General features: G+C 44.7%; 1 protein-coding gene across 3 annotated transcripts in view; it reads right to left on the reverse strand.

Moving 5' to 3' along the window:
* Positions 1 to 26,423, reverse strand: part of RNF169 (ring finger protein 169) — a 42,983-nt gene that overhangs the window by 7,073 nt on the left and 9,487 nt on the right. The window contains exons 1-5 of one of the 3 annotated variants that reach the window (XM_050930485.1): positions 22,041 to 22,117; positions 18,679 to 18,778; positions 5,852 to 5,998; positions 3,630 to 3,742; positions 2,328 to 2,427 (exon numbers count right to left, since the gene is read on the reverse strand). In XM_050930485.1, coding sequence (XP_050786442.1) covers positions 2,328 to 2,427; positions 3,630 to 3,742; positions 5,852 to 5,998; positions 18,679 to 18,747 — 429 coding nt within the window. In that variant the 5' untranslated portion in view covers positions 18,748 to 18,778; positions 22,041 to 22,117. Of the gene's footprint in view, positions 1 to 2,327; positions 2,428 to 3,629; positions 3,743 to 5,851; positions 5,999 to 18,678; positions 18,779 to 20,160; positions 20,337 to 22,040; positions 22,118 to 26,423 lie in introns of those variants that run through there. The other 2 variants (XM_050930488.1, XM_050930482.1) reach the window with 2 other exon arrangements.

Consider the following 26,423-nt stretch of genomic DNA (forward strand, 5'->3'; position numbering starts at 1 on the left):
ACTGTGGTTGATTAGAGCACACTGAAAGGCCTGCAGGTAACCAGGGTGCACTGGAATCCAGCACAGCCTGGGTCCCAAATTCATCCTTAGCAGAACGGCTGTGCTTGGGACATCAAAGGAATGGGGAGTAGCTAGCCGTAGTGATGGCAAACACTTGAAGCACATGACAAAAAGAGGTTGATAACCATGGAACGGGTTCCTGACCCACAGTTTGAGAACCACTAGATTAGGTCATCTAAGAGGGTCCTTTTTTAGCACCATGGCCCATGACTGTGACCTCAGAGAGGTCCACAGTACTTTGGACCTTGTCAGAAAGACTATTTATGTCACCTGAGCAGGACCTACTGAGGATCTCCCCATCTTGCAAGCTGGGTTCCTCACCAAGTGGCTATCCCAAGGATTCCTTAGGCATCCCCCAGTTACTGGATTCTTAGCATGATTTTCCCCACCCACTTGTGAAATGAAGATGAAGCAGAAGCTGAAGAGAAGGGGATTCAGTGCAGAAAGTGGACAGTCCCTGTAAAGATGCAGGCAGAAGATGGATGGTTCCTTATTCCTTCTTGAAAAAAGGGAAGCTCTGGGGAGAATGAGGTCATGAAGATCTCTCGCTGGACAGGGAGATGTGGAGGAAGAGTGGAGCTTCCCTTTGGTGACTGGAGGCAGGGCCGCCCAGAGGATTCAGGGGGCCTGGGGCAAAGCGGGGGAGTGGACAAAAAAAAAAGGTGCCACCCGCTGCAGCGCTTGTACTCACCGGGCAGTGCTCAGAGTCTTCGGCAGCGGCGGTGGCGGGTCCTTTGCTCGCTCCGCGTCTTCGGCAGCACTGAAGGACCCGCCGCCGAAGTGCCACCGAAGACCCGGACTGCTTCTGGGTGAGTAAAAATTAAAAAGGCCCCTCTAACCAGGGAAGGGATTCTCGATCAGGGCTCGCGGGGCCCGTGTGGGGCCCCAGGCCTGGGGCAAATTGCCCCACTTGCCCTCCCTCACCCCGGGCGGCCCTGACTGGAAGTGAAGGCTCAGATGGACGTAAGGTGCAGTGGGAGAGAGGAAGGTTCTGGAGCAAGAGCTCAGCCAATGGCTGCAGGGGACACCCCATCTCCATGCAGGAAGACTCAGCAGAGAGTGGAGGGAAGGCAGGAGAAGAGCCAAAGAGCCACAGGTCTCATATGGCGGCCCTACCACTGAAGCCCTTTGAAACATGCTACATCCCCATCTCCTACCTTGACCGGGCTGGGCCTCCTGAAGTGGACATGAGCTTCATCTTCATTTCACAAGTGGGTGGGGAAAATCATACTAAGAATCCAGTAACTGTGGGACGCCTGTGACTGGATTAGGTAAAACTGACTGAATCCACTGTGTTGTATGATGCTTCTGCCAGGCACCAGGAGCCTGCAAGCCAGAGAGGCAGAAAATGGCCCAGTATGTGGAGAGCAGTAGTGGAGTAAAAGCCCAGAGTGATATCAATCAAATTGCTGATGCTGGGGAGACCAAATCCTGGGGCTGATGGTGCTACAAGGCCTTAGAGTCTCAGAAATCATGCAAAGGAAGAAGTCTGCCAGATGTGCAACAGCAGCCCAGTAATTAGGCTGGAACAGCAGATGGACATTTGCCTGAGAAAATCACGGGTTGGATTTTCAGAGGTGCTTAGTAGCCACAACTCTTACTGAAGCCCATCTGTGCCATAGGCTCCCTCTGCTGGCCTGTAGCACCAGTTCATTCACAAAGAGAGCTCCACAGCCTTCAGCAAGGGCAAGACTAGACCAACTGTTCCTAGAGAAGTGATGTTAATCAGTGATGGTGCACAAGGTAGGAGACAGAGACCAAGTCAACAAGGATCATTTCCGCTCCACTTTAAAACTGATCTGCAAGGGGTGCATGGTAGGGGGTGTGGAGGGGGTGGAATAACTTTTCGCTAAGATGCAGAGGTTAAAAAGTAGTTTGGGGGTGGAATGGAGACAGTTTTTTTCAAGCTTGTGAGATTTGTTTTTTAAACAACCAGTGAATCAGGTTTGAAAAGAAATCTGACTAACAACAAAGGAAATGGGAGTACCCTTCGAATTCCCTGCTACCACATGATGCTAGGGAAAAAGTGTGTGCGTGGTCTGTTTTTCTGTTCAATTACTTCCAACCTGGACTGGCAGTCAGCTGCTGCTGTAAGTCGTAAGGGACTGATTAGCCATACCAATTTAACATCACGCCTCTGCTGACAACAATTTTTTTGACCGATAGATAGATGCATGTAACTGTCACTGTATAGCCTTCAACATTTCTATGAAATGTACAAACTTCTCCCTCACTGGATGGAATAGATTTCCAAAAACATCTGGTACCTTTGTTCTGTTGGCTGGGGCTGATCTCTGCCTGCTCTTTGATCGATCTTGAATGGTGTCACTGCAACTCTGACTCCTTTCCAGTTTGGAGGTTAGGTTCCTAAAAATGAGGGATATGTAAAACATTAGACTGTGTATTAACTTAAAACAGCAAATTTCATGGCGCCGTCAAGCTGGGCACATAGTTCATTCTGCTTATGTGCGCCAGTTACCTGTGTCATGCAGGAGGCAGAGGTAGCCACCAAGACAGACTCTAGCTTCCACAGGACACCTCCCAACTATCAGAGCAGGGGGAACGTGGAGGGAGATTATGACTGATCTGTTTCCTGGGCCACTGCAACAACACACGGCTCTACACCCAGGGCTTATGGCAAAGCCATAATTTAGCCCTGAATAAATGCATGACATTACAGAAACCCTTGTCCTGTCCTACTCAATCTCCCCTACTTGGTACACTTGATGCAACCAATGAGAGTAAAGTTATATAAGCAGCTCCTTGGAGCGGGGCCAGCTCTTGGCATTGTTGCTGTAAAGTGCCCTGCCCCTTTTGAGACCTGTATAAACAAATGTTTTTATGTATGACCCTACCATGTAGATCTTTATAGAGTACAGAGACTGTAAATGTAATGAATTTTACAATACAGCCTTCAAAGGACACATACCCAGTGCATTCATCCTCAAGAATTCAATGGCAACCGTGGGACAAATTGATCCTATTCACGATCAAGGATTTAGAAAAATTAGCCTATGAGAAAAGGTTAAAAAAAACTGGGCATGTTTAGTCTTGAGAAAAGCAGATTGAGGGATGACCTGATAAGTCTACAAATATGTTAAGGGCTGTTATAGAGGATGGTGATTGTTCTCCATGTCCACTGAAGACAGGACAAGAAGTAATGGGCTTAATCTGCAGCATGGGAGTTTTAGATATCAACTAGAGCTAATAGTTAAGCACTGAAACAGGCTTCCAAGGGAGGTTTGGAATCCCGGTCAGAGGTTTTCAGAAAAGGTTGGACAAACACCTGTCAGAGATGATCCAGGTTTACTTGGTCCTGCCTCAGCGCAGGGGGTTGGACTTGATGACCTCTTGAAGTCCCTGCCAGCCCTACATTTCTATGGATTCTATGATTATATTTTACCAATTATTCAATACTAAGTTTTCTAAAACAGCAATAACTTATTTGGGGCTGTGGTGACTGTTTGAATTAGATTTAAGTACTTCAGGGATGTTTAGAACAAAAAATTCAATTGAACAATATTTATGTTCGTAATGGACAGCCAGTGTGAACTAAGTCTGTTTCTTACCCTGTCAGAAAGGTGAAAGAATAGGCGCTGCCTTTGGAGACAAAAGCCGACCGATGTGTGTGTTTGCTCCGGAATGGTTCTTCATTCTCTGAATCCGAGAGGCGTTCTGGAAACTGAAGTTAATAAAGGAAGAATCAGCTGGCATACGCAAAAAAGTCACTCAGGAAATAGTTATTTTTCCTTGGGAAAATGTTTCAAGTCTCCAAAAGCCCATGTAGTGGTGACATTTGAAGTATGTAAAGAACAGAATGAGACAGACTGCCAGCTAGTGTATAGTGTCACAGATCTATTAACTTCCCTTGAGTTACAGCAATTTATGTCAGCTGAAGATCTAGCCTAATGTTTTTGCCACTTGGGGAAAAAAAAAAGAACTCAAAGAATCATAGAATATCAGGGTTGGAAGACCTTGGGAGGTCATCTAGTCCCACCCCCTGCTCAAAGCAGGACCTATCCCCAGACAGATTTTTGCCCCAGATCCCTAAATGGCCCCCCTCAAGGACTGAACTCACAACCCTGGATTTAGCAGGCCAATGCTCAAACCCCTGAACTATCCCTCCTCCCACTGAATTAACTGAAGGGCATAATTTCTAATCAGAAGACCTTGCACACACTCACTACTCATATGTGCAGCTGTGGTTTAGTGACAAACATTTCATTATCAAATACTACAGGACTCAGAGCCCATAGTAATTCATCCAGCAAACAATACTAAGGGAGCCACAGTTTGATATCAGCATAATCTTTTATCAACCGTAAACTATTATATGGTGCTTTCCACACAGTCTATGACTGATATGGGCAAGAGACAAAGCTAAACAAGAAGCTACTCTTTTACCATGCTGACATACAGTCCCCTGATGACTCGTATTGTATGTATTTGTAGATGTGTATTTCTACAAGTCTGTATGTGTGTGAGAAAGAGAGAGGATACGTGCAGTAGTGTGGTTTGCTATACAGGTTTTATCACCACGTGTTTGAAATGACCACGTTACTCATGAATGGGGAAGCCAGAAGCGAGTTTAACAGGCCACTCCAAATGGGAGCCAATGAAACCTTCATTCCACATCATCCTGTATTCCAAAAATGTCACATGTATTACAGATGAACTACTTTAGGAATGCTTTAGAGAGAGTTTTTAAAATGTTACTGGGACTGTTTCTTGCCTTCCTTCCCCCTACAGCCAGGTGCCTTAGTCACTATGGAATCCAAATGTACAATGCACAGAAGAGTTATTCAAACCTCTAAAAGATGACCTAAGGTAGGTTTTCTATAGCTAAAAATACCACAACTGTACAGTCTGGTATCTCAGGTCCTTCAAACAAGTTATCTTGGGAAGCTACAGCTTCATAAGAATGGCTATACTGGATCAGATCAAAGGTCCATCCAGCCCAGTATCCGGTCTTCTGACAGTGGCCAATGCCAGGTGCCCCAGAGGGAATGAACAGAACGGTAATCACCAAGTGATCCATCCCCTGTCGCCCATTCCCAGCCTCTGGCAAACAGGCTAGGGACACCATCCCTTCCAATGACATATAGCTCCTAATTTCAACTGTGCAGGAGTTGGACACATTAGATCATTTTTTACATCTAGAAAAGTGATTAATGATCCAGGACTGAATCCAGTCAGTCCTGGGTAGGTTTAATGCTGTATCTGGGATGAGCCCAGGGCTACGAAGTCCAGGTACACGCCCTGATTGTGGGAGCCTTGGGCTCGTGGGACCCCCGCAACGAGACGGTTCTGAGAGGGTGCGTGGTCAGTCAACGCTACGCCTGGTTCATGAGACAGCTTATGCTGTCCGACACCATCAGGTGGTCCAGAGACATTTATACCGAACACATCACCGGACACCGCCAATACCACACTGAGTAACCGAGACAGCCGACCAGGGAAATAACCCACTTCCTTCCCTGAAGGACCAAGGGACGCACTCCACCCACATACTTATCCGCTCTACCGATACTGACTTGGACTCCTTATTCATCCCATGGGTGGCGTACCCGAGCCCACTTATCCACTGACATTTTAAAAACTCTTGCACCCCAATCTGGGTATACGCCGGTTATGTGATATGTATGTATCTTTTCATCCTTGCAAATGATATCTGTAACCCCCCATAACCCAAGCCTGACCCCAGATGCACAGTACCTTTCCCTCTCAACCTGTGTATATTTCATTTCAAACATTCACTTTAATAAAATTTTTAAATCTGTTCTTTACTTACACATTCTTGATTCATTTTAAGCATTAGTGGTTCATCTTTTTTTTGCTGTTCTTCCATTTTTCTTTTTCCCCCTTCCATGTCTTCTAGAATTAGCTTGTGGATCAGATCCTCAGACGTTTTTTCCTCTTGTAATTTTTCTTCCCTCAACTAGCAGTAAAATAACAAAGGAGACAATATACTTGAAATAGGCTGTTAATACGCAATGTATTTGTTGAATTAAACATGGAACTGGGAGCCAGAAAATCCTGTATTCTAATCCTGGTTTCTTACAATGATTCACTGTAGGAAAGTCCCTTAATCCTGCCACATGCCTCAGTTTCCCCATCCATAAATAGGGCCATCATTTACTTCACAGGAACGTTCTGAGGACAAGTTTTTGAGAAGTGTTTTGACACTAACATGCACTATTAAGTACCAAGGCTATTACTGTCTTTACACATCTTAAACTGGCAGCGGCGTTGTTAGGACCAGTATTCGACACAGCCTTTTTCCTTGCATCTCTTTGTAAAGCATGACAAGTAGTTTTGTCTACTTTAAGACAGCCACTTATATGGGATCCTACGACAAAGGTGCAACGTGGAAACATACAATACACACACACACACACACAGAGAACCCTCCCTCAAGCAAAGATTTCTGTTTTGCTCTTCAAAAGGGTTATAATGAAGTGTGTTCAGTTTGTTAGACACACTGACAGTACCCTTTAAGTTAATCTTCGCCAAGGTTACAGCGCTGCCTCCCACACCCAATACTGGGAGTTTACAGACAGATGTCAGCAGGAAGCACTTAGTGCATCACCACCACAGACTGGGGGTGCCCAAAGTCGGGGGTGGGGGAGCATCTGATATTTAATCAATCAATAGTAAATATTTGCCCACGTGATCCCAGTAAATGTTCTTTAAAGCCGTGAGGTACTGCAGCTCTCCAGTGCTTTGATTTTGTATTCTCACGCTTCCTTCTCATGAGCGTTCTCCTCCTTCCCTGCCACCACCTCTACATTTGGTCTAGGAGAATATGAAAATCAAGCTTTTGAGCAGTGAATATTTCCCCCCCAGTTTCTAGACTTCTCCCACTTTTAGGCTTTCACCAGTATCGCAGTCCATAGAGATCGGCTCCAATAAAAGTCCTGAGAGGTTGTGATGATTTGTTCATCATTAAACAGAACTGTTAATTCCAGCAACGTCTCAACTGCCATATTTTCTGGTTCTCCTTTAGTCATCAGTTTGTTGCGTTTCCTTTCCTGGCTATCAAGGTGTTTTTAATTTACAGAACAAATAAAATTAGTGAACAAACACGCTAAAAATTGTAATGACTGCAAAAATACTTTTGAGTGAAAAATTTTATTTTTAATGTAGAATATTTCATAACATACTAATACATAGTATTTAAACTAGTGTAAAGAAGTGTGCTCAATACTTTGGAGATATGCACAAAGACCCTGCCTTGAAGAGCTTACAATCTATGGCCCCAATCCTTCAAGTGTATCTAGGCAGAATCCAGATAAAGTTGGAGAGCTCCATTCAGAGTTCTCATTACAGGAGCTGAGCCTAGAAAGGCAATGTACAAACACTGGAGGGGGGGGGGGGTAGGAGAGTGCAGGGCCGCCCAGAGGGTTCAGGGTGCCTGGGGTCTTTGGCGGTGGGGGGGCCCCGTCACTGAATTGCTGCCAAAGACCAGCACTTCAGCAGCAGGTCCCGGAGCGGAAAGACCCCCTGCCGCCGAATTGCCACCGAAGACAGCTCCGGGGGCCCAGGCTCTGCAAGAGTTTTCCGGGGCCCTCAGAGCAAGTGAAGGACCCTGCTTCAGGGGCCCCAAAAAACTCTTGCAGAGGCCCCTCCGGGGCCCGGGGCAAATTGTCCCACTTCCGCCCTCCCCCTCAGGCGGCCCTGAGGGAGTGAAGAAAGAAAGGCAAAAAGAGGAGCAAAAATTGTATGACCAAATGCTGAAGTTGGGGTTGAGGGTACATTCTTTCAATGCATGGTTTGTTAATATTTCTCAGGAGATGACTAAAGTAATTAGTCTGAGTAATACAGAACCTCGTTACAGAACTCGTATCAAGTCTTTACTCAGTAATAGGAAGTGTGAATTGAAAGGAGTCTGCTCTATTTGTTTTACTATGGGACACACAAACTCAGAGGTTCATGAGTCCTGTATATAGGGGTAAATAAACCAGGATTTTTAAAAGTTATTTCTGGCAATCTGTCCAAAATCCTCCCCACAGCTTCCATCCCTTCTCCCCCAAAATGTGTAGAAATCCACATGGAATTATCTATTTGTCTTCTAATCTATGATTATATTTGGATTTTATTTTAACGGCCAAGTACAGTGAGACATACAAGAATGTTTAAAAACTTATCAGTTTACTGAAACAGACCATAAGAGGTGCAAACATAACCTCTGTCAATGGAAAACACTCAGGGCTATCTTCTTTGGATATTAAGAACAGCAGAGGTCTACAAAAACCTTACAAAAAGAAAAAAATCTCTTGTTGACAAAGACTTTTTGTGCTCTGTTTTGGAGACCATATATGTCTCCCGCAAGCCAAAGGTTAATGTTGGCATCCAATAACATATTTGTACAAAGGTAACTGAGAGCTTTGTTTCCATTTGACTTAGACATATGCAAAGTTTGCCCTACAGTATAAAGTTTGGAAGCCAATAACTCCAAATTTGGCTTGGAAGTTACCCTCCATGTACCCTTCCCCAGATATACCCCTTTGGATGTAGTAGCTTCTGCAATTAGCAGGTTTTTTCTAACCTGGAGGGGGGGAAAAAAGAGGAAAGCAAAAACAAAAAACCCACCACCAGAGCAGAAACAACCCATATTCCAATTAATGGAAGATTGCCTGGGAATTTAGGCCTAACATTTTTGTTTGAATGCAAACAGTCCAGGGAAGAATTTGCAACATGAACACTGCAATCACTACGTTATAAGGCACAAGGAAAAGAAAAAGCGAAACAGACGACCTTACTTGTAACACCCAACTTGCGAGAAGTAAAAAAAAAAAAGATTCCTAGAAGTTTTAGTTTTGATAATCTCAGATGTTATTAGTAATTATAAGTAACAGCTCTTATTTTAACCTAGTTACCCTTTTAAATATCCCCCAGGCCCTGATCACTGTGCTCATAGCTTCAGAGAATAATCCCTTGCAAGTAATCCAAAGGAAAATGGCTTGTTTTTTACGGTGATCAGGATTCTCGTTTCTTGATATCAGAAATACTATTCCTATATGCTCAACATATATTTTCAGAATCTGTGAAACTCACATTTGACATCTTCTCTTCCTGAACCTGTCCAGGTTTATGGAGTCTTTAAAAGGTGCCCTCTTCTTAGGTGAAACTGCTCTGTCTACCCCGCTGCTGAAAAGTGACATGTCAGCACATGCCCCAGGTAGGAGTTTCCCTCCTGATTACAGAGTTTCCAAGGAAAAAAACTGTTGTGTGAAGAGAACTGGATGCAGCTATGGATTTACCAATATTACAAGGCCTTCTCACCTCAGCAAAATACGAGTACCCAAAGCAAGATGCTCAAAACAAGAAAATCTTTTTTTTTGTTTTTTTTTTTTTGTTTTTGTTTTTTTGCTTAGTAAGATGGAAAACAAATATGTAACTTTACAATGTGCCGGTTTATCCTGAAACAAAGTCATCCATACTGACAAGAATAGTATTTTACTGTATTACCTAAATCTAATCAACACTCTTCAGTAAAATAAATGGAGGGAGGGAAGAAAGAAGGAAAGAAAGACTACATTGCATTCAACTGCAAAGGGTTAAACTAGGGTCAATATTTAGACTTTCTACGGTGCCTTATATCTTAAAGAAAAATGTAAACACTTTAAACAATCATTACTCACACTTATAAGGAAGGTAAGCAAGTATCATCCCCATTTTACAGGTAGGAAAACTGAGACAAAGGTTAAAATGACTTGCTCTAGATCACAGAGGAAGTCTAAGGGTATGTCTACACTGGCAAAGTTACATCACTGACAGTTATATCGCTGCTCAGAGTGCTGAAGGGAAACCGCTGTTGTGTGTTCCCACTGTCAGCTGCCTGCGCAATAGTATGTTCACACTTGTGGCACCTGCAGTGGTATTTGGTGCGGTGCACACTGGGCAGCTATCCCACAGAGCACCTATTCCTCTTCTGCCGCAAAGAGTTGTGAGAAGGTGGGGGGTTCGCGGAGCACCCTGGGTCCTGGCCCAATGTCCCATGATGCATTGCTTCGCATCCCAGCAATCCCTGTGCTTCCGTCCGCGTCTGGCGCCATCTTTCAACTGTTTGTGTACTGCGTACTCTGCCTCTTCTGTCTGCAGGAATGGATCCCGCACTGCTGGCCAACATGCTGTTCGCTCTCACTCACATCACAAGTGGCAGTGGAGATATTCCTTAAACTACAAAGGCAAAAGGAGCGCGACATTGATCTTGCCACACGTAGTAGCTATGACATGAGATTGCTTGTGGCATTCACAGAGGTGCTGACCACAGTGGAACACCGCTTTTGGGCTCGGGAAACAAGCACTGAGTGGTGGGATCATATCGTCATGCACGTCTGGGATGACAAGCAGTGGCTGCAGAACTTTCAGAAAGCCACATTCATGGGACTGTGTGATCTTGCCCCAGTCCTGAGGCACAAGGACACGAGAATGAGAGCTGCCCTGTCGTTGGAGAAGCGTGTGGTGACTGCACTGTGGAAGCTGGCTACTCCAGACTGCTACCGATCGGTTGCTAACCAGTTCAGAGTGGAAAAGTAGACTGTTGGAATCGTGTTGATGGAAGTGTGCAGGGCCAAATTGCATCCTGCTCCACAAGACCATGACTCTGGGCAACATGCATGGCATTGTGGATAGCTTTGCACAAATGGGCTTCCCTAACTGTGGAGGGGCGATAGATGACATGCATATTCCAGTTCTGGCACCAGACCACCTAGCCACTGAATACATTAACAGGAAGGGGTACTTCTCAATGGTTCTCCAGGCACTTGTGGATCACCATGGGCAATTCATGGACATTAACGCAGACTGATCTGGAAAGGTGCATGACGCACGCATTTTCGGAACACTGGCCTGTTGAGGAAGTTGCAAGCAGGGACTGTCTTCTCAGACCAGAAGATCACCGTAGGGGAAGTCAAAATGCCCATTGTGATTCTGGGAGACCCTGCCTACCCCTTAATACCGTTGATTATGAAGTATTATGAAGCATAGAGCACCTCAACAGCAGCAAGGAGCGGTTCAACAACAGGCTGAGCAAGTGCAGAATGACGGTTGAGTGTGCTTTTGGCAATTTAAAAGCCCATGGGTGCTACCTATATGGGAGGCTGGACCTGGCCGATGACAATATTCTGATGTTTATAGCCACGTGCTGTACGCTCCATACTTGTGAAGGGAAGGGTGAAAGCTTCATTCAGGGTAGGACCACAGAGGCTCAGCGCCTGGAGGCTGAATTTGAACAGCCCGAGACCAGGGCTATTAGAGGGGTGAAGCGCAGAGCCATAAGGGTCAGGGATGCCTTGAGGCAGCAATTTGAAGCTGAAAGCCACTAATATTTGTTGCTATGCTCAGGACTGCAGTGCTCGTAATGCTAGGAGGCAATTGTGATTGGTGCAGATAATGCACTATGAAGGTGTAAGAAAACTGCCTGTTGCTCTGCAGGGTTCTGTTTGCTTTCAATGACTGGAATAAAGATTGCTTTCAAACCAAAAGAATTCTTTTATTAAAAAACAACAACTGGAGGGGAGAGAGACAAACAAAAAAAAATAATCAGCACTGTGGAAGATGGGGGAAGGGAGGATCCCAGGAGGAGGTGACAGTTAAAGGTTTGCGTATGTCCAGGTATCATATGCAACCTTGTCCTTTGGAGTACGGTGCAGCGGGTACTGGACTTCAGCAGGGCTAAAGTGCAGAGGGACGGGTACTGAGTGCAGTGGGTACTGGGAGTCCGCAGGGCTGGACTGTGACGGGGCAGGAGTGGAATGCAGTGGGTACAGACTGGAGCCAGGAGGTTGAGAGGAGTGTGTTGGCGGTGTCTGGGAGGCACACAGGAAAGAGTTTTGCGACAGTGGCTGCAGGGGAGGGTGGGCACGGAGCTGCTTGGTTTGCAGTGCTAATATCGCCTGCAGCGTGTCTGCTTGGTGCTCCGTAACGTTTAAGAGCCTCTCCGTGGCTTCGTTCTGGCACGCTGCATTCTCCTTTTGGTTCCTCTTCTCGCTGTCCTGCCACTCTTTCAATTCTTGTGTTTTGGCCACAGAGTGCATCATGATATAACGCAGAAAGTCCTCCTTAGTTCTTCGTGGCCACTTTCTAATTCTGCGCAGCTGTTCAGCTGCCGATAAAGAGGGAGGCTGGGCTCCAAACGTCATATATGTGAAGCCAAAATGCAACATTTTACAGAAGCAGTATTGTTTGCAACACACAGACCACGGATTCAGTGATTTAAAACACAGCCACTATTCACATACCTGGCTGACCCCAGGCAAGCACATATGAGCCACAAGACCCCCAAAATGGTGAGTAACCGCAGTGTTCTAGGACCATACGGTACATTGGGCATGTAGCTCTTGGGGAGAGCCAGCACTGTAGGGAGGCTTTATAATCATTACTGTCCCCACATTTTCCACAGGCTGTGTTCATTATGGAAGATCTCTCGCTGCTGAGGGTGAGCATGGAATCAAGGGAGGGTCTTCTCCACGCCTGCGGCTTCTACCCTGGCTTTTATGTGGCTTGTGTGTGTGCAGCAATGCCCCTCCACCCCCAGTTGACAGCAGAGTGGCATGGGAAAGTCAGCCTTCATGGGGCAAGAAACAAAGCAGCTCTGCCAAAGAATTTGCAGCAGCGGATTGCCCAGTATCTCCACAAGTTTCCTGGAGATCTCTGAGGTAGATTCCCATGAGGTGGGGGAGTCAATCAACCCCCTGTTCTGCCATTCAGCCTAGGCATGCGGTGGTACGTGCATCATACAGACACAAGCCTGCTTTCTACAACCCTCCTGCCCGCAACAACTCGCTTCAGCGATTCCCAAAATCAAAGCTCGTTACCAGGAGCCTCCTCTCCTGTTTGCGCTTTGCCAAGCTCTGACAGCTGTGACTGGCGAGCCTCCTCTGGGGTAGAGAAGAGCTCCTGCCTGCATGCACCTCTGACCTCTGAGTCGTCCTCTGCCTCTGGGTCCTCCTCTCCCTCCACATCCTCGTCCAAGATTTCCTCCTCCTGGCTCGGTCCACTCTCAACTGGCATGTGAGCCACCGAAGAATCCACAGTGGCCTTCTCAGTGGACGTTGGGTTGCCGTTGAGTATCGCATCCAGCTCTTTGTAGAACTGGCAGCTTGTGGACGCAGCACTGTAGAGGCAGTTTGCCTCCCACACCTTGTGGTAGGCGTTCCACAGCTCCTACACTTTGACCCTGCACTGCAGTGTGTCCCTGTCATGGCCCCTTTCTGCATGCATCATGAAATCTGTCCGAAGGCATCATAATTCCTACGGCTGGAGCACAGCTGGGACTGGACAGCCTCCTCTCCCCAAATGCTGATGAGGTCCAGCAACTCAGCACTGCTCCAGGAGGGGGATTGCATGATGCGTGAAGCCTGAAAAGATGCACTGAGACCAATGCATGCATCACCGAGCAAACAGGAAGGGGACTTTCAAAATTCCCAAGGTATTTAAGGGGTGGGGCTCACGGTTGCTCACCAGACGGCAGGGCAGTAGAGTTCAAACCGATGACCAGAGAGGGGAGAACAGGCATTGTGGGACACCTCCCGGAGGCCAACTGCAGCACTGTAATCAACCAGGATGTCTACACTGGCACCGTGGTACTGTCCCCCCAGCACAGAAAGCTGTACGGCTCTCGGGTGGTTTTTTTACGGCACTGCAACTGCGCAGCTTCTGCGCACTAAGTGGCTGGGCATTGTGTACACTTTGGGAGTTACACCGCAGAAAGCTGCTTTACTGCACAGAAACTTGCCAATGTAGACAAGGCCAAAGTTAGATACGGGATCTGAACGCAAGAGTCTGGGCTCCCACATATATTTTTAAATAATTTTGGCCACTGAAAAAGGAACTGGGGACCACAAATAAGGAGCTGTACCACAAATAAGGAACTACCCCCAGTTTCATGTCATGTTGCCCCTAGTGTTCAGGACTCTATCCAAATAATGATACCTATCTCATAGAGCTGGAAGGGACCCTGAAAGTCACTGAGTCCAGACCCCTGCCTTCACTAGCAGGACCAAGTACTGATTTTGCCCCAGATCCTTAAGTGGCCCCTTCAAGGACTGAACTCACAACCCTGGGTTTAGCAGGCCAATGCTCAAACCACTGAGCTATCCCTCCCCTCAAAGAAATATTATGAAACTCTTGTTACAAGAGTTAGAGGGATAGTATTTAGCCCTCCAAATTCTACTTAGCTTAAAAATATTTTCTCTTTTTAAAGTTGTATATTGGTTACATAAGGCTTGGTGACAAGTGATAGAGAATTTTCTCAACTCACAATCTGTCAGAAGGATTACGTTGTTCTTTGCTCACAGGATGAGATTTGGGGAATATCCCCAATCCCCTCTTCTTTCAGATGAGGTTCAGAAAGGGTATGTACATGTTGTGAAGGGATGGAAGCAGGGTTCCAGTCTAGCAGTGAACAAAGATTGAAAAGAGGAAGATAGATGAACCTCAGGCCAAACAGGAATTAGACAAAAAATTCTATCCTCAAAATAAACAAGTGGAATAGTCAAAATGCCAGAAGCACATTAAAATACTTCTCCTGTTTGCTGCAGTGGAAATGAGAAGGATTATCACCCATTTTTTTCAGGTCAATAAAGAGTTACAAAAAAATCTCAGAATGATCTACAGCTGCTGCAACATTACTATGATTAAAAATAGGCTTATTACACTGAACTTCAAATAAAATATATATTAAAAAAATCAAGACTCCAACACCCAAACACACTCAGCAGCACTTAGATTAGGTCTGCTGCACACTCAATACTTGTTGACTGACCAGGGCTATGCAAAGGACTACAAATCAGCTACAAGTTCACTAACAAGAAGACGTATCCTGCACAGTGACGGTGCTCATATAAAAGGTTTGTGGAACGTGGGGAGGAAGATGGGTGAGTCCCCCCAAAAGTTCCAGGCATTTAGTAGTTTGGAGGAGCAAAACCAGATGTCAAGATTAACACCCCATTGAAATGCACTGAGGCACTTCAAACCCCTGTAGTTACCAGAGGCCACTGTAGCTGAGGGTAGAATAGCAGTGCTCAAACAAAGTTGCCAGCAGATGGTGGAAGAAAGATATTCCCTCAAGCCCCGCAGAAATCCCCGGTACACATCCTAATTGGTTGGGCTGTGTGCTGAGGCCAGGATTTGGGCTATTTGTAGTTCACACAATTCAGATTCAGGAAGAAAAACTGAATCTAGTCACATCTCCTTGGAGACAGACAGACACAAACACACAAAACCAGTGAAAAATAAAATTCTGCAGAAATGCTGAGTAAGCCCCATATCTCACCAGGGAAGGTCTCCTCCTCACCATTAGGAAGTAGATTTATAAAATCCTGGTGTGGCTGATACTTTAGACCTCCACCAAACGTTACATTCATTTTTTTAAACCAAGAGGCTCAGTTACAAAATATTCATCTCTAAGTTTGTTTGTTTTTTAAGTTGTAATTTCCTAACTATAGTGGTGTCCATTTAAGTTAACTGATAAATTAGACATTTACGTGAATAAAATCTCTATGCACCTAATCTTTTACCAAACTTCCGACAGTGGTAAAAATGTCAGAAGTCATTGCACTTTGTTTACACTAGAGGCTTGTCTAAAATAGAGAAATCAATTGATTGCAGCATCCCTCAGTTGACTGATTCACACCTTGCATCCACTTGCAAATGTGTCTGAAATGAAGTGAAAAGACCACAATCAATAACTCCTAGGGACAAAGCCTCAATTAACTGAAGCTCTACTGACTGTGTGTCACTGAGGCAACTCAAAGCTAAAAATCAGTGCAATCACCTCTTCCAGATGTCACTCTTAACCTTAACTCTGCCCCTTTGTATGTATGCATTACACTGGTCTTCACAGGATGCTGAATTCTTCAAATGAAGACTGCCAGGATTATTTCATTAGAAAAATGTATTTCCTTCCCTTTGCAGATACGCATATATACTATCCTTATCAAAAACAGCTAAACCACTTTTGGTCAAGCTTGACCAAAAAAATAAAAAATAAAATAAATAAACCAACCACATCACACTCCAAAATCCCACCTTTGCGCAGCCCCAATCCAGCAAACGGATCTGCTGTCAGAGGCCCTTGCTCTTGTGTGGAGCCCTGTTGAAATAAACAGGGTTCTGCATGCGTCCACACTAGCAGATCTGATTATAGGATCAGGGCTTATGCCTGGAAAAAATGAAAGTTTCAGAAAGTTATGAATAACTCAGAACTAGGGGTGGAGGAGTTAGAATAGAAACTATTATCCTAGCTTAACTACAGCAGTCACTGCCCCATTATAATATTTCTAGAATAATGACTAGCTGCATGAGATATTTAGGGTTAGAGTTCAGTCATTTCAGTGATTTGTGGATAAAAAATGCTTCTTTTTAAAAAAAGGGACGCCCCCAGTTATTTAAGTCCAAAAGGGCTGAATGGATTCTCCTCAAATTTTTTTGAGTTCATCTTTTGGCTAAGACCAAGCATTGAAAGCATCAGTTTCCCAGATTAAGATTCTGAAAGAGTTATAGTAGGAAAGGGGGAGATTTTACTGCAACTAGCTTTGCAAACCTATTACATTCACCATAGCTCATTCTTCTATAAACCCTGTATAACAAAGATGGTAGACCTGCACCAAGCAGGTACATTTTCACCTTTTGGAAGGCAAATGAAGGCCGGTATACACTACAAAGTTACATGGACATATGTTGCCTTGCATTGACCTATTTGCACATCTACTCTTAAAATTCACCTCCAGCCAATGTAAGTGCCTTGGTACTGTGATATAGTAAAACCACCTCCCTTAATAGAATGGAACCACGATTGACCTACTGGGGTCAATCAGTGCAAGTGTAACCCTAATAGTTCTCCAGCAGCTATCCCACAATGCCCCATTCCTTGTGATAGTGACTGTTCTCGTCACAATTGCATACTCCACTGCCCAGGGGTCACAGAGACCTGAAGCCATCCCTGCGCTTTATGTCCCCATGAGTATTTTTGAAATGCTGTTTCCTGACTGACCACCTTGGCAGACAGACCTAGCAACCCTCCTTTCTTGAGTGTAATTGCCCAACCAACCACGCCAGCTCCATGCACTAGATGCACTTTGGCTAAGAGTAGACAGGAGGTATGGGCTCCTGGGCCTTTGGGGAAAAGAGGCTATGCAAGCAGAGCTATTGACCAGCCACAGCAACATGGATATTTAAGAGCAGATTGCACAGGGGAGGAAGGCAAAGGGGTACAAAGCGGATCAGCAGAAATGCAGTGTGGAAGTGACAGAACTGTGCCAGGTATACCAGAAGACCAGGGAGGCCAACAACTGATTTGGTGATGAGCTGCAGACCTGCTGCTTTTACAACAAGCTGCATGTCATATATGGTAGAGATTCCACCGGTACCTTGCAGACCACTGTGGACAACTAAGGAAAGCCAGAGACCCCTGCTGTGAACAGCTAACAGGAGGAGGGGAGAGATGCAATGGGGTGGTCGGCTATGCTGCGAGCCAAGACCTGTTTGAGTCTAGCCAATTCCACCAGCTGAGAGCAAGGATTAGCGCAAGGAAGGGGACCGGACCTCAGGTAAGTGTGTGCATCCATTTTTCCTTACAATGTTTAAATTTAAAAATGGCACCCAGCCCCAAATTAACAAGACACAGGTATCAAGTTTTCACGGTTTTACTCATATGAGAAGAGGTAGAGGTACAAACAAACAGATGTAGAATTGGCATTTGACATTCATTCCCCTGTTGGTTTAGGCAGGTGGAGAAGGGGAGCACAGGAGTTTATGTACATAGGAGTAACCCTTGCATCTCCTGAGACATATCCATGAAAAACTTTCATGGAGATACTGTGCAATCCTCTCTGAAAGGTTTCGAGAGATGGCTGCCTTATTTCTTTCTCTAAGATACTTTCCCACCCCACCCCACGAGTCCAGATAGCATCACTTCAGTAAACGAGCTAGCAGCATATGGGCCTGGAGTCTTCAGGATGCCAGCTGTGCTCTCTGTGCCTTTGTGACCCTCAAAAGTGAAGTATCAGCTAACCCCATCACTACTTGTGGAAAATAATGCCAATGTTGCCTGCCATCACCCTATACTTTTCTTCCCCACCCGTGTCCCTGGTGGGCCATACTACTATGGCTGGGGCTGGCAACAAGTACTGTGGTGAGGCATTCCGAAGATGAAGTGTCAATAAGCAAGTCTTCTTAAAAGTGTTTATGGAAATAAGAAAAGTGAGTTCTGACACTTATCCTTCCCTTTCCGCAATGATTGTAAATCCAATGGTACATCTGTCTGTAGCTGCTGCGGTGGCAGCCTTGAGAGATGTCGCCTTCACATTTGCAGAATGCCTGATTTTGATGAGGAGGAAAAGAAGAGGACTAGATAGGCCATGTTCAGTGAGATCCTGCAAGCCAGTACTGCATTGGTCTGCAAACAAAAGGCCCGGAGGGCCACCGTGGCAGAGAGCATGGAGAAGGAAAGGGCAGACAGGAGAAAGGTTCAGAAATGCCAGCAGGAAAAGAATAAGGAGATGCACCAGCACATAATGGGTCTTCCTGGGCAGCAAACACAAATGATGCAGGACCCCAGTGGACCTACAGGTCAAAAAAAAAAAAAAATAAAAAAATCCCAGGAATTCTCACCCTTTGCTGACCTTGGAGAACTCCATGGTAGCAGTTCTCTATACCCCTCAATATTCCACATGGCATCATGGGCCGGGATCCTTATTCCTTGCACTTCACTCTGGGAAACAAGAAGGAAAACCACAGCTTCACGTACACACCAGCAGTGGTTCTCACAGGTCAGTGTATGTAGCCACGATGGGCTACATTTGTGCACTGAAATGGACTGACATGCTTGTTTGCTGCCTTTCCAATTTTAAATTTCTATTCTCTGAATTTATGTTCAAAGTTTACCCATTTCTTGCATTTTTAAACTGTTTTTGCCACTGAATGAAGTTCTATTTGAGGAGAATACAATTATCTTTATTAGTTCACAACACATGCTGCAGAATGCGTAGCAGTACTCAAAACACACAGTACTTCTAAACAAACAGGAAGGACCACATAAAACATAGATTCAGGAAAAGTCATTTATAAATGTACAGCAATCACTACACAATTCTCAGCAGCACCCAAAGCTCCAGGCCAGAGAACACTGCAGCACAGAACAATACTTTTGCTGACTGTTCATGTGCTGTTTCAAAGCCTCTCTCAACAGCATAGCTCCACACTGAATCCTTTTAGTGGCCCTTGTGTCTGGCTGTATAACATCAGCAGGCAGCTGCTCCAGCTCCACCTGCACTTTGAAGGCAGCTTTTCCCCCTTTGCCTCACAGATATTATGCAGGACGCAACAGGTAGCTACAACCATTTGGATCTCAGTGAGAAAAATATCTCATCAAGTGAGTAAACACTATCAATGTCCCTTCAATCTATCAAAAGCACATTCAACTGTCATTCTGTACCCGTTGAACTGGTAGCTGAATAGTTCTTCGATACTGTCGAGACGGCCAGCACATAGCTTCTTGAGCCAGGAGAGCTAGGGCTATTCTGGCTACCCCAAAATCACATCTGGATTTCAATATCACTAATGGTAATCTGATGGTTGGGAACTTATGTCCCTGCTTGCAGCTTTTTGAACAGTCCTCTGTCCTTAAAGATGCAAGAGTCTTGCACCTTACTGGATCAGCCCACACGGATATTGGTGAAGCATCGCTGGTAATCCACTAATGCTGGCATAACCATAGAAGAGTAGCCTTTTCTAAAGATGTACTCTGTCCAAGGTGCTACAAAAGGGATGTGCGTGCATCTATTGCACACTGCTGTAAATCCATTCACTATGGCCTACACATTGCTAAGCCTTACATAGCAGGAGACAATTAAATGGCCCTACACATTTTTATGACAATGGCCCCAATTGTGGATTTTCCTACTCCAAAATTATTTCCCACTGACTTGTAGAAAACAAGCGTTGCAAGCTTCCACAGTGCAACTACCATTTGCTTCTCAGTTATCAATCCAGCTCTCATGCTGGTGTCCATGTGCTGGAGTGAGCTCAGCACACAAATCAAGAATGTGGCTTTTCGCATCTGAATGTTCTGCAGCCACTGCTCATTGTTCAAACCTGCATTATGATGCGGTCCCAGTGCTTGTTTCTCTGGCCCAGAAGCAGCACTCCACCATCTGAAGCTGCTTGGTGACTGTCACTAACAACCTTGAATTGTTTTTTGCCATGTCCTTCAGCAAACTGTCCTTAAAGAAATCATCATGTCCACCACTGGTGCAGCACTTCCAGCAGGTCTGCAAACACAAGAAGATCGTGCGTCCTGTATTTGCTGCGTTCGTGAGAATAGTACAGAGGTCTGCGGGCTCCATACTTCTGTCAAAGATGGCAAACACTGAAAAGTGCCGCACAAGTTTGTGAGATTTAAAAAGGGGTGAGAAAGTTACGGGATATGGATGGCATTATGGGATAGAGAAAGTTGCATGCTTGGAACTTGACCCCTAGCTCCCAGAGATCCTGGGAGACTCCTTTGTACTCCACAACTCACCCACAAGAAGTTCTCAAAAGGCACTGCACCAGATGACAGTGCATGGCACACTGGGATACCTACCCATGGCGTGTAGCCTTTTTCATCGACACAAGCACTCCTGGTGAACACATGCCGCGCTGATGCAAGCAGCCAAGTATGCATTCGCACGAGTGATATACAAACTCTGAAGGTTGTACCTTAACATAACTCGTGTCTGTTAGACCCCCAAGTTGGGCCCCAGGGCCAGACAACAGGTGCTCCGGCCTCCACCCCCCAACGGAATTTTCCCCCAGCCCCCAGAACTGCCACTGATCACATAGCTGCTCAGAAAGCAGAACTTGTAACAGGAAACAGCACCTTGCGGTCGGCCGACCTGAGGAGGGGAAGTTCCCCTCACGACGGTTGCTTCCTGGGTAGAGATGCTGGGGCCCGATTGCCTCCCTTGTATGGGCATGAGCCACTCAAGACCCTGCAATTGGCTTATCATAAATTATGACGAAAAATTCGTTATATATTCCTGACCCCCTCCTGGGGACGGGCGGAGAGAGAACTCGAATTCCCGTCGAACCGTATCCAGGCTTGATCAACCTGAAGCTCTCTCCTGGCTCACGCGTTTCCCAGAGCCTGACTGCTTGCCGGCCGTAATGAAACTTTTGTGGTTTGTATGTGTAAGTAGAATTAGCTGTTAAGGATATCTGTATATCTGTGCTGTTAGATAAGAGGCAGAGACTGGTTCCAGCCGCCCCAAGGCTCCTGCTAGGGGAAACCCGTTGACCAGGAAACCTTGAACGCAAGGGGGACCAGTTGAGCCTCACAATTTGTGTTTAATAAGATTAGTTACTGCATTTATGATTACTAATAGCACCAATATCACTTTTACTAACCCCTGGGACGACCTGAATAATTACTGGGACTTAGAAAAATACCAGGGCCAGCTTCTATTTGTAATTGTAGTGTTTGTGTTATTTGTTCTAGTATTATATTGTAAGCCCAAGTTGTAACTAATTGTGTGGTCCCTTATCCTTATCTGTGACTCATTTAATAAATCCTCAATCTTTAACACTACGACTGATTGCTTGCGTTATCCCCGTCACTACCCTTGGGCACTTGTCACCCCCCCCCAGGGCATCCAGTGATCGAACCTCCGCCCTATTCCAACGCTCATTACCCGGTAGATAACGGGCACCTGGTGGCCATATCGGTGGAGCGAGGGGCGAGAGCAATCTGTAATCAACAGTGTCAACCAAAGTTTGTAATGTAGACATGGTCTAAGATGTCAGTAATTCTGGAACCGGCTAACTGTCAACTGCCAACATTTTCCTGAATTGACTGAATGGTAGGAAGGGATAAATGACCTTTGTTTTAGAAAAGAAAAGAATGCTTAGAATTCTCCATATATAGGTAAGCAGGCATATCTGAAAGGATTCCAAGTTTCTCTGGAAGAAAGTTACAATTAAACAAAACACTATACCTTCCTCAGCTGGCTTTCATATTCCTCACGCAGTTCCCCCGGTTTGCTTAATTTGATGGGTGCTCTGAATATAAAGTCTAGAAAGAAAAGAAAAAAGGGAACATACTTTATGTATGATAATTAGGACTGTCCTCAAGCTGCCCTTGTTACACTGTCTTGCTCTCCCAACTCAATACACAAAAGTGTTCTGAGAGCTAAGTGCCAAGCAATAACACTTTGCTGTTCTATAGTACTTCTAATTTTCTCCAAGCGTTTTACAAGCAATTAAGCATCACAACCCCCCATGGAGGTGTTATCTCCATTTTACATGGATGTAAACAAAGAGTAATTAAGCAACTTGCTTGAAGTGTCACAGTGAGTCAGTCAGTGGCAGAGCCAGAAGTAGAAACCAGTGTTATGCTCTACTACAGTGGTCTCCAAAATGGGGTGCGTGCACCCTGCGGGTGTGCAAGAGGATCCTTCAGGGTGCAGCAGTTCAGGTGGCTTTTTGGGGGTGGGGAGCACTTCGTGAGTTCGGGCAGGAGTCCGAGCGTTTTTTGTCTGTTTGTTTTGCTTGGGGCAGCAAAAATGTTAGAGCTGGCCCTGCTACATGGCAGCGGGTGCATGCTCAAAATTTTTTACTGATGGGGTGCGCAATCAAAAAAGGTTGGAGACCACTGCTCTACTAGACCAAACTAGCAAGATCATCTACAAGTCTTTACTTACAAAGGCAGTACAATATCCTTATTCCTGTATGTCTCTTGCTTCCATTTAAACAAAGCTATTAATCTAAACATATTTTCTAAATTTTGTTTAAATGGTCTGTTACATTTATCAGCATACCTATGAGATCTACATTCCATTCACCTACACATTTTGCAGTTTTAACATCTCAATTAGCTGTCTTATTAGAACTATAATTAGAAAACAGCTTTTATTTTGTTTGCAATGCACAGAGTAACTTCAGCAGTCTTAAGTCTCACACACAATTTATTCAACTCTCTCCCTAGTACACTAAAACAAAACTGAAGAAGTACAGGTCTGTCACATTTTAGGTGCATTTAACATGCGCGATTTCAGCTTTATGTGGTCGGCAAAAACAAGAAAAAAAAAAACACAAAAAAAGAGAGAAAAATAACAATTTTAATACTGTTTCTGTAGTGCGGGCGATTCCGCCCGCCATTACACTCAATGTAATTTTGACTATACGCAATTTTCGCTTTACGCGCTGACTGCGGAACGTAACCCCAGCGTAAGAAGAGACAGACCTGTAGAAACAAAACCAGGTTTACCATATTGGTGAACAGTCATTTTTAAGCTGCCATGGCAGTAGGTTTTGTTACTCTATTAAGTTCCTGATGTCAGCTTTAAAAGTCCCCACCCACTTTTATACAGCACAAGTCTGGACAAGTTACACTCTAGAGTCAGAGAAATTTTTAAGAGGAATCCAAAAGAGAAAAAAGAACAGGAGTACTTGTGGCATCTTAGAGACTAACAAATTTATTTCAGCATGAGCTTTCGTGAGCTACAGCTCACTTCTTTGGATGCACAGAATGGAACACACAGACAGGAGATATTTATACATACAGAGAACATGAAAAGGTGGAAGTATGCATACCAACAGGAAGAGTCTAATCAATTGAGATGAACTATCATCAGCAGGAGAAAAAAAACTTTTGAAGTGATAATTAAGATGACCCATAGAAGGTGTAAGGAGAATTTAACATAGGGAAATAGATTCAATTAGTGTAATGACCCAACCATTCCCAGTCTCTGTTTAGGCCTGAGTTAATTGTATCTAATTTGCATATGTGCGTAAGGCTGAAATTGCGCATGTTAAATGTGTGTAAGATACAAAAGACTTGTACTTATAGTCCAAAATGAAAAGTTCAAAACTGTGTAACTAACTTAAAAGAACACAACAGCAGAGTCTCCAGCCTACTAACTAGTGAGGTCCTACCGCTCTTTTGTACCTGCTTTTCAGAATCAATATCTATATCAACTTACTTGCTTTTTACAGTCACTTGCCCATCACAAAATTTCAGCCATGCTAAAAACACACACTCAACTGATAGAGAGCTGGCTGGACAGTATGGGCATTTTAAAAGTTGACAAAATTCTGAATTCAACTCTCTTGTCTTCCATGACTTGTCTTTCATAATTTTCCAACATTCTGATGCAACAAAAACACAAGACAACCTCCCTCACAAGGCTGAATTTGGGGTACAGATCTGGAGCTTCAATTTTAAATGCTAGAAAGAACATAAGAATGGTCATACTGGGTCAGACCAAAGGTCCATCCAGCCCAGTATCCTGTCTACCGACAGTGACCAGTGCCAGGTATTCCAGAGGGAGTGAACCGAACACGTAATGATCAAGTGATCTCTCTCTTGCCATCCATCTCCAACCTCTGACAAACAGAGGCTAGAGACACTAACAGCCATTAATGGACTTAACTTCCATAAATTTATCTAGTTCTCTTTTAAACCTTGTCATAGTACTAGCATTCACATCCTCCTCAGGCAAGGAGTTCCACAGGTTGACACATTTATTAGAGTTAGAACGAGAAGCTGACACTTAGCACCTGCAAAAATATGAAGACTGAAAAATAAGATGAACTAACTAGCTTTATATGGAAACATTATCAGAAGCCCTGTTCATCTTCCAGAAGCGCCTACATTCTGCCAAACCAATTCCATCCTTCAAGTTCATAACTCCATCCATTCTCAATAGTTAATCCCTCTCCCTAGTCACGCCCCTCTCTCTTTGAGAATTTAGGGCATGTCTTCAATAGCAGTGTTACAGCACTGCTGCAACAGTGCTTTAACATGGCTGTGTAGTTGCGGTACCAGCGCTAGAAGAAAAACAAAACAATTCACCACCATGTGGGGAATGGCTCCCACTGCTGGTGCACTGTCTACACTGGCACTTTACAGTGCTGAAACTTGCAGCGCTCAGGGTGTGTTTTTTCACACTCCTGAGCAAGAAAGTTGCAGTGCTGTAAAGTGTCAGTGTAGACAAGACTGTCACTCTTGGTTTCCTGGCAGACATCACAAAAACTGTGAGGGTCTCCCTGCTTCCCTTTTTATATTTTAAAGTAGTAAATGTTTTCATTCACTGTCAGAGCCTAGTGCTTTTAAATATAAATTATGTTTATGCAAATATGTCAGTGACACAGAGGTGCAGAAATGGGGGCAGGAAGGAAGGAAGCCCTGATAAAACCTATTTCTTCTTTTATCTTCAGAAAAAGAACAGGTTTTTCACAACCTACAAAAGATTTAAGGATGTAAACATTGAGTAGGGAAAGGAATTCCTTAGAACAATCCAAGGACTATAACTAGAAGTTAAGGACAGAAATTAAGAAAATTTAGGCTGAAAAAAAAATCAATAATTTCTTCCTTAAAGTGAGATCTAGTAAGTAGCCTGCTCTCACAAAGAGAGTTATTTAACTAGACTGGGCAAAGCACTAGAGAATGCATTGCAGGGAAGAATCCTGCAATGCCAGAAAGAGAGAGACTAGATGACCGAGGAAGTCTTTTCCATCTCTATGATAGTAAAGATGGTCTTAGACAGTGGAATTCATTCTTCAAATCCTAGCAAACACTTACACTATCCTAAAGTTTGGACAATTTACGCCATATAATTGTGTAATATCTCCATAGCCGTCCCAAAACATGCAGGCAGTAGAAGATATTAACTCCCAAGAGTCAGCCCCAAGCAGCAGCAACCAGAGCAGCACTGGGACAGAGGGAGCAGGCCATTAGAGACCTAGGATGCTTTCAGAACCCTTGACAGCAAAACTGTGATGTATACTGAAAATGCACAAAGCAGGAATAAGGGAAGGTGTAGATGCTGATTGGGAAGGAGACATACAGAAGGGTGAGGCAACAGGCAAGCATTAAAATAAAATATAACAGAAAAGGCCATAGAGGTTGAAAGGGAAGCACTTCGAATCAGCAGTGGAGGAGCATACTGGCCAAGGCACCCAAACAGAAGGATTCATGTATTTCAAGGACAGATGGGACTTTGTAATAATCTCCAAAATCACCTGCCTGCTAAACCTGACAATAGCTAGGCGGCAAGTATGGTGAGACTGCTGCCTATATGCTGACCAATACTGTCTCACTGTTTCCTTCTGCTGCCCCATCTGTCAGTATCCACCTGTTGTCTGTTTTCTGACTGCACACTCTTTGTGGCAGGTATTATGTCTCTTTGTTCTGTGTTTGCACAATGGCAGGCGCAGTGGGGTCCTGGTCTATATGCAGGGTTCATAGGTGCTACTGAAATATAAATCTACTCCGATCTGCAAAATATGAACCACAGAATTTCGCTCAGTGGTTCCTGCTGCCAGCCTAATAACTTGCAGCTTAACGAGCTCATGCATTTTAGAAAGACTTTCTATCT

Source organism: Gopherus flavomarginatus, chromosome 1, assembly GCF_025201925.1.
Source record: "Gopherus flavomarginatus isolate rGopFla2 chromosome 1, rGopFla2.mat.asm, whole genome shotgun sequence".
NCBI lineage: Eukaryota > Metazoa > Chordata > Testudines > Testudinidae > Gopherus > Gopherus flavomarginatus.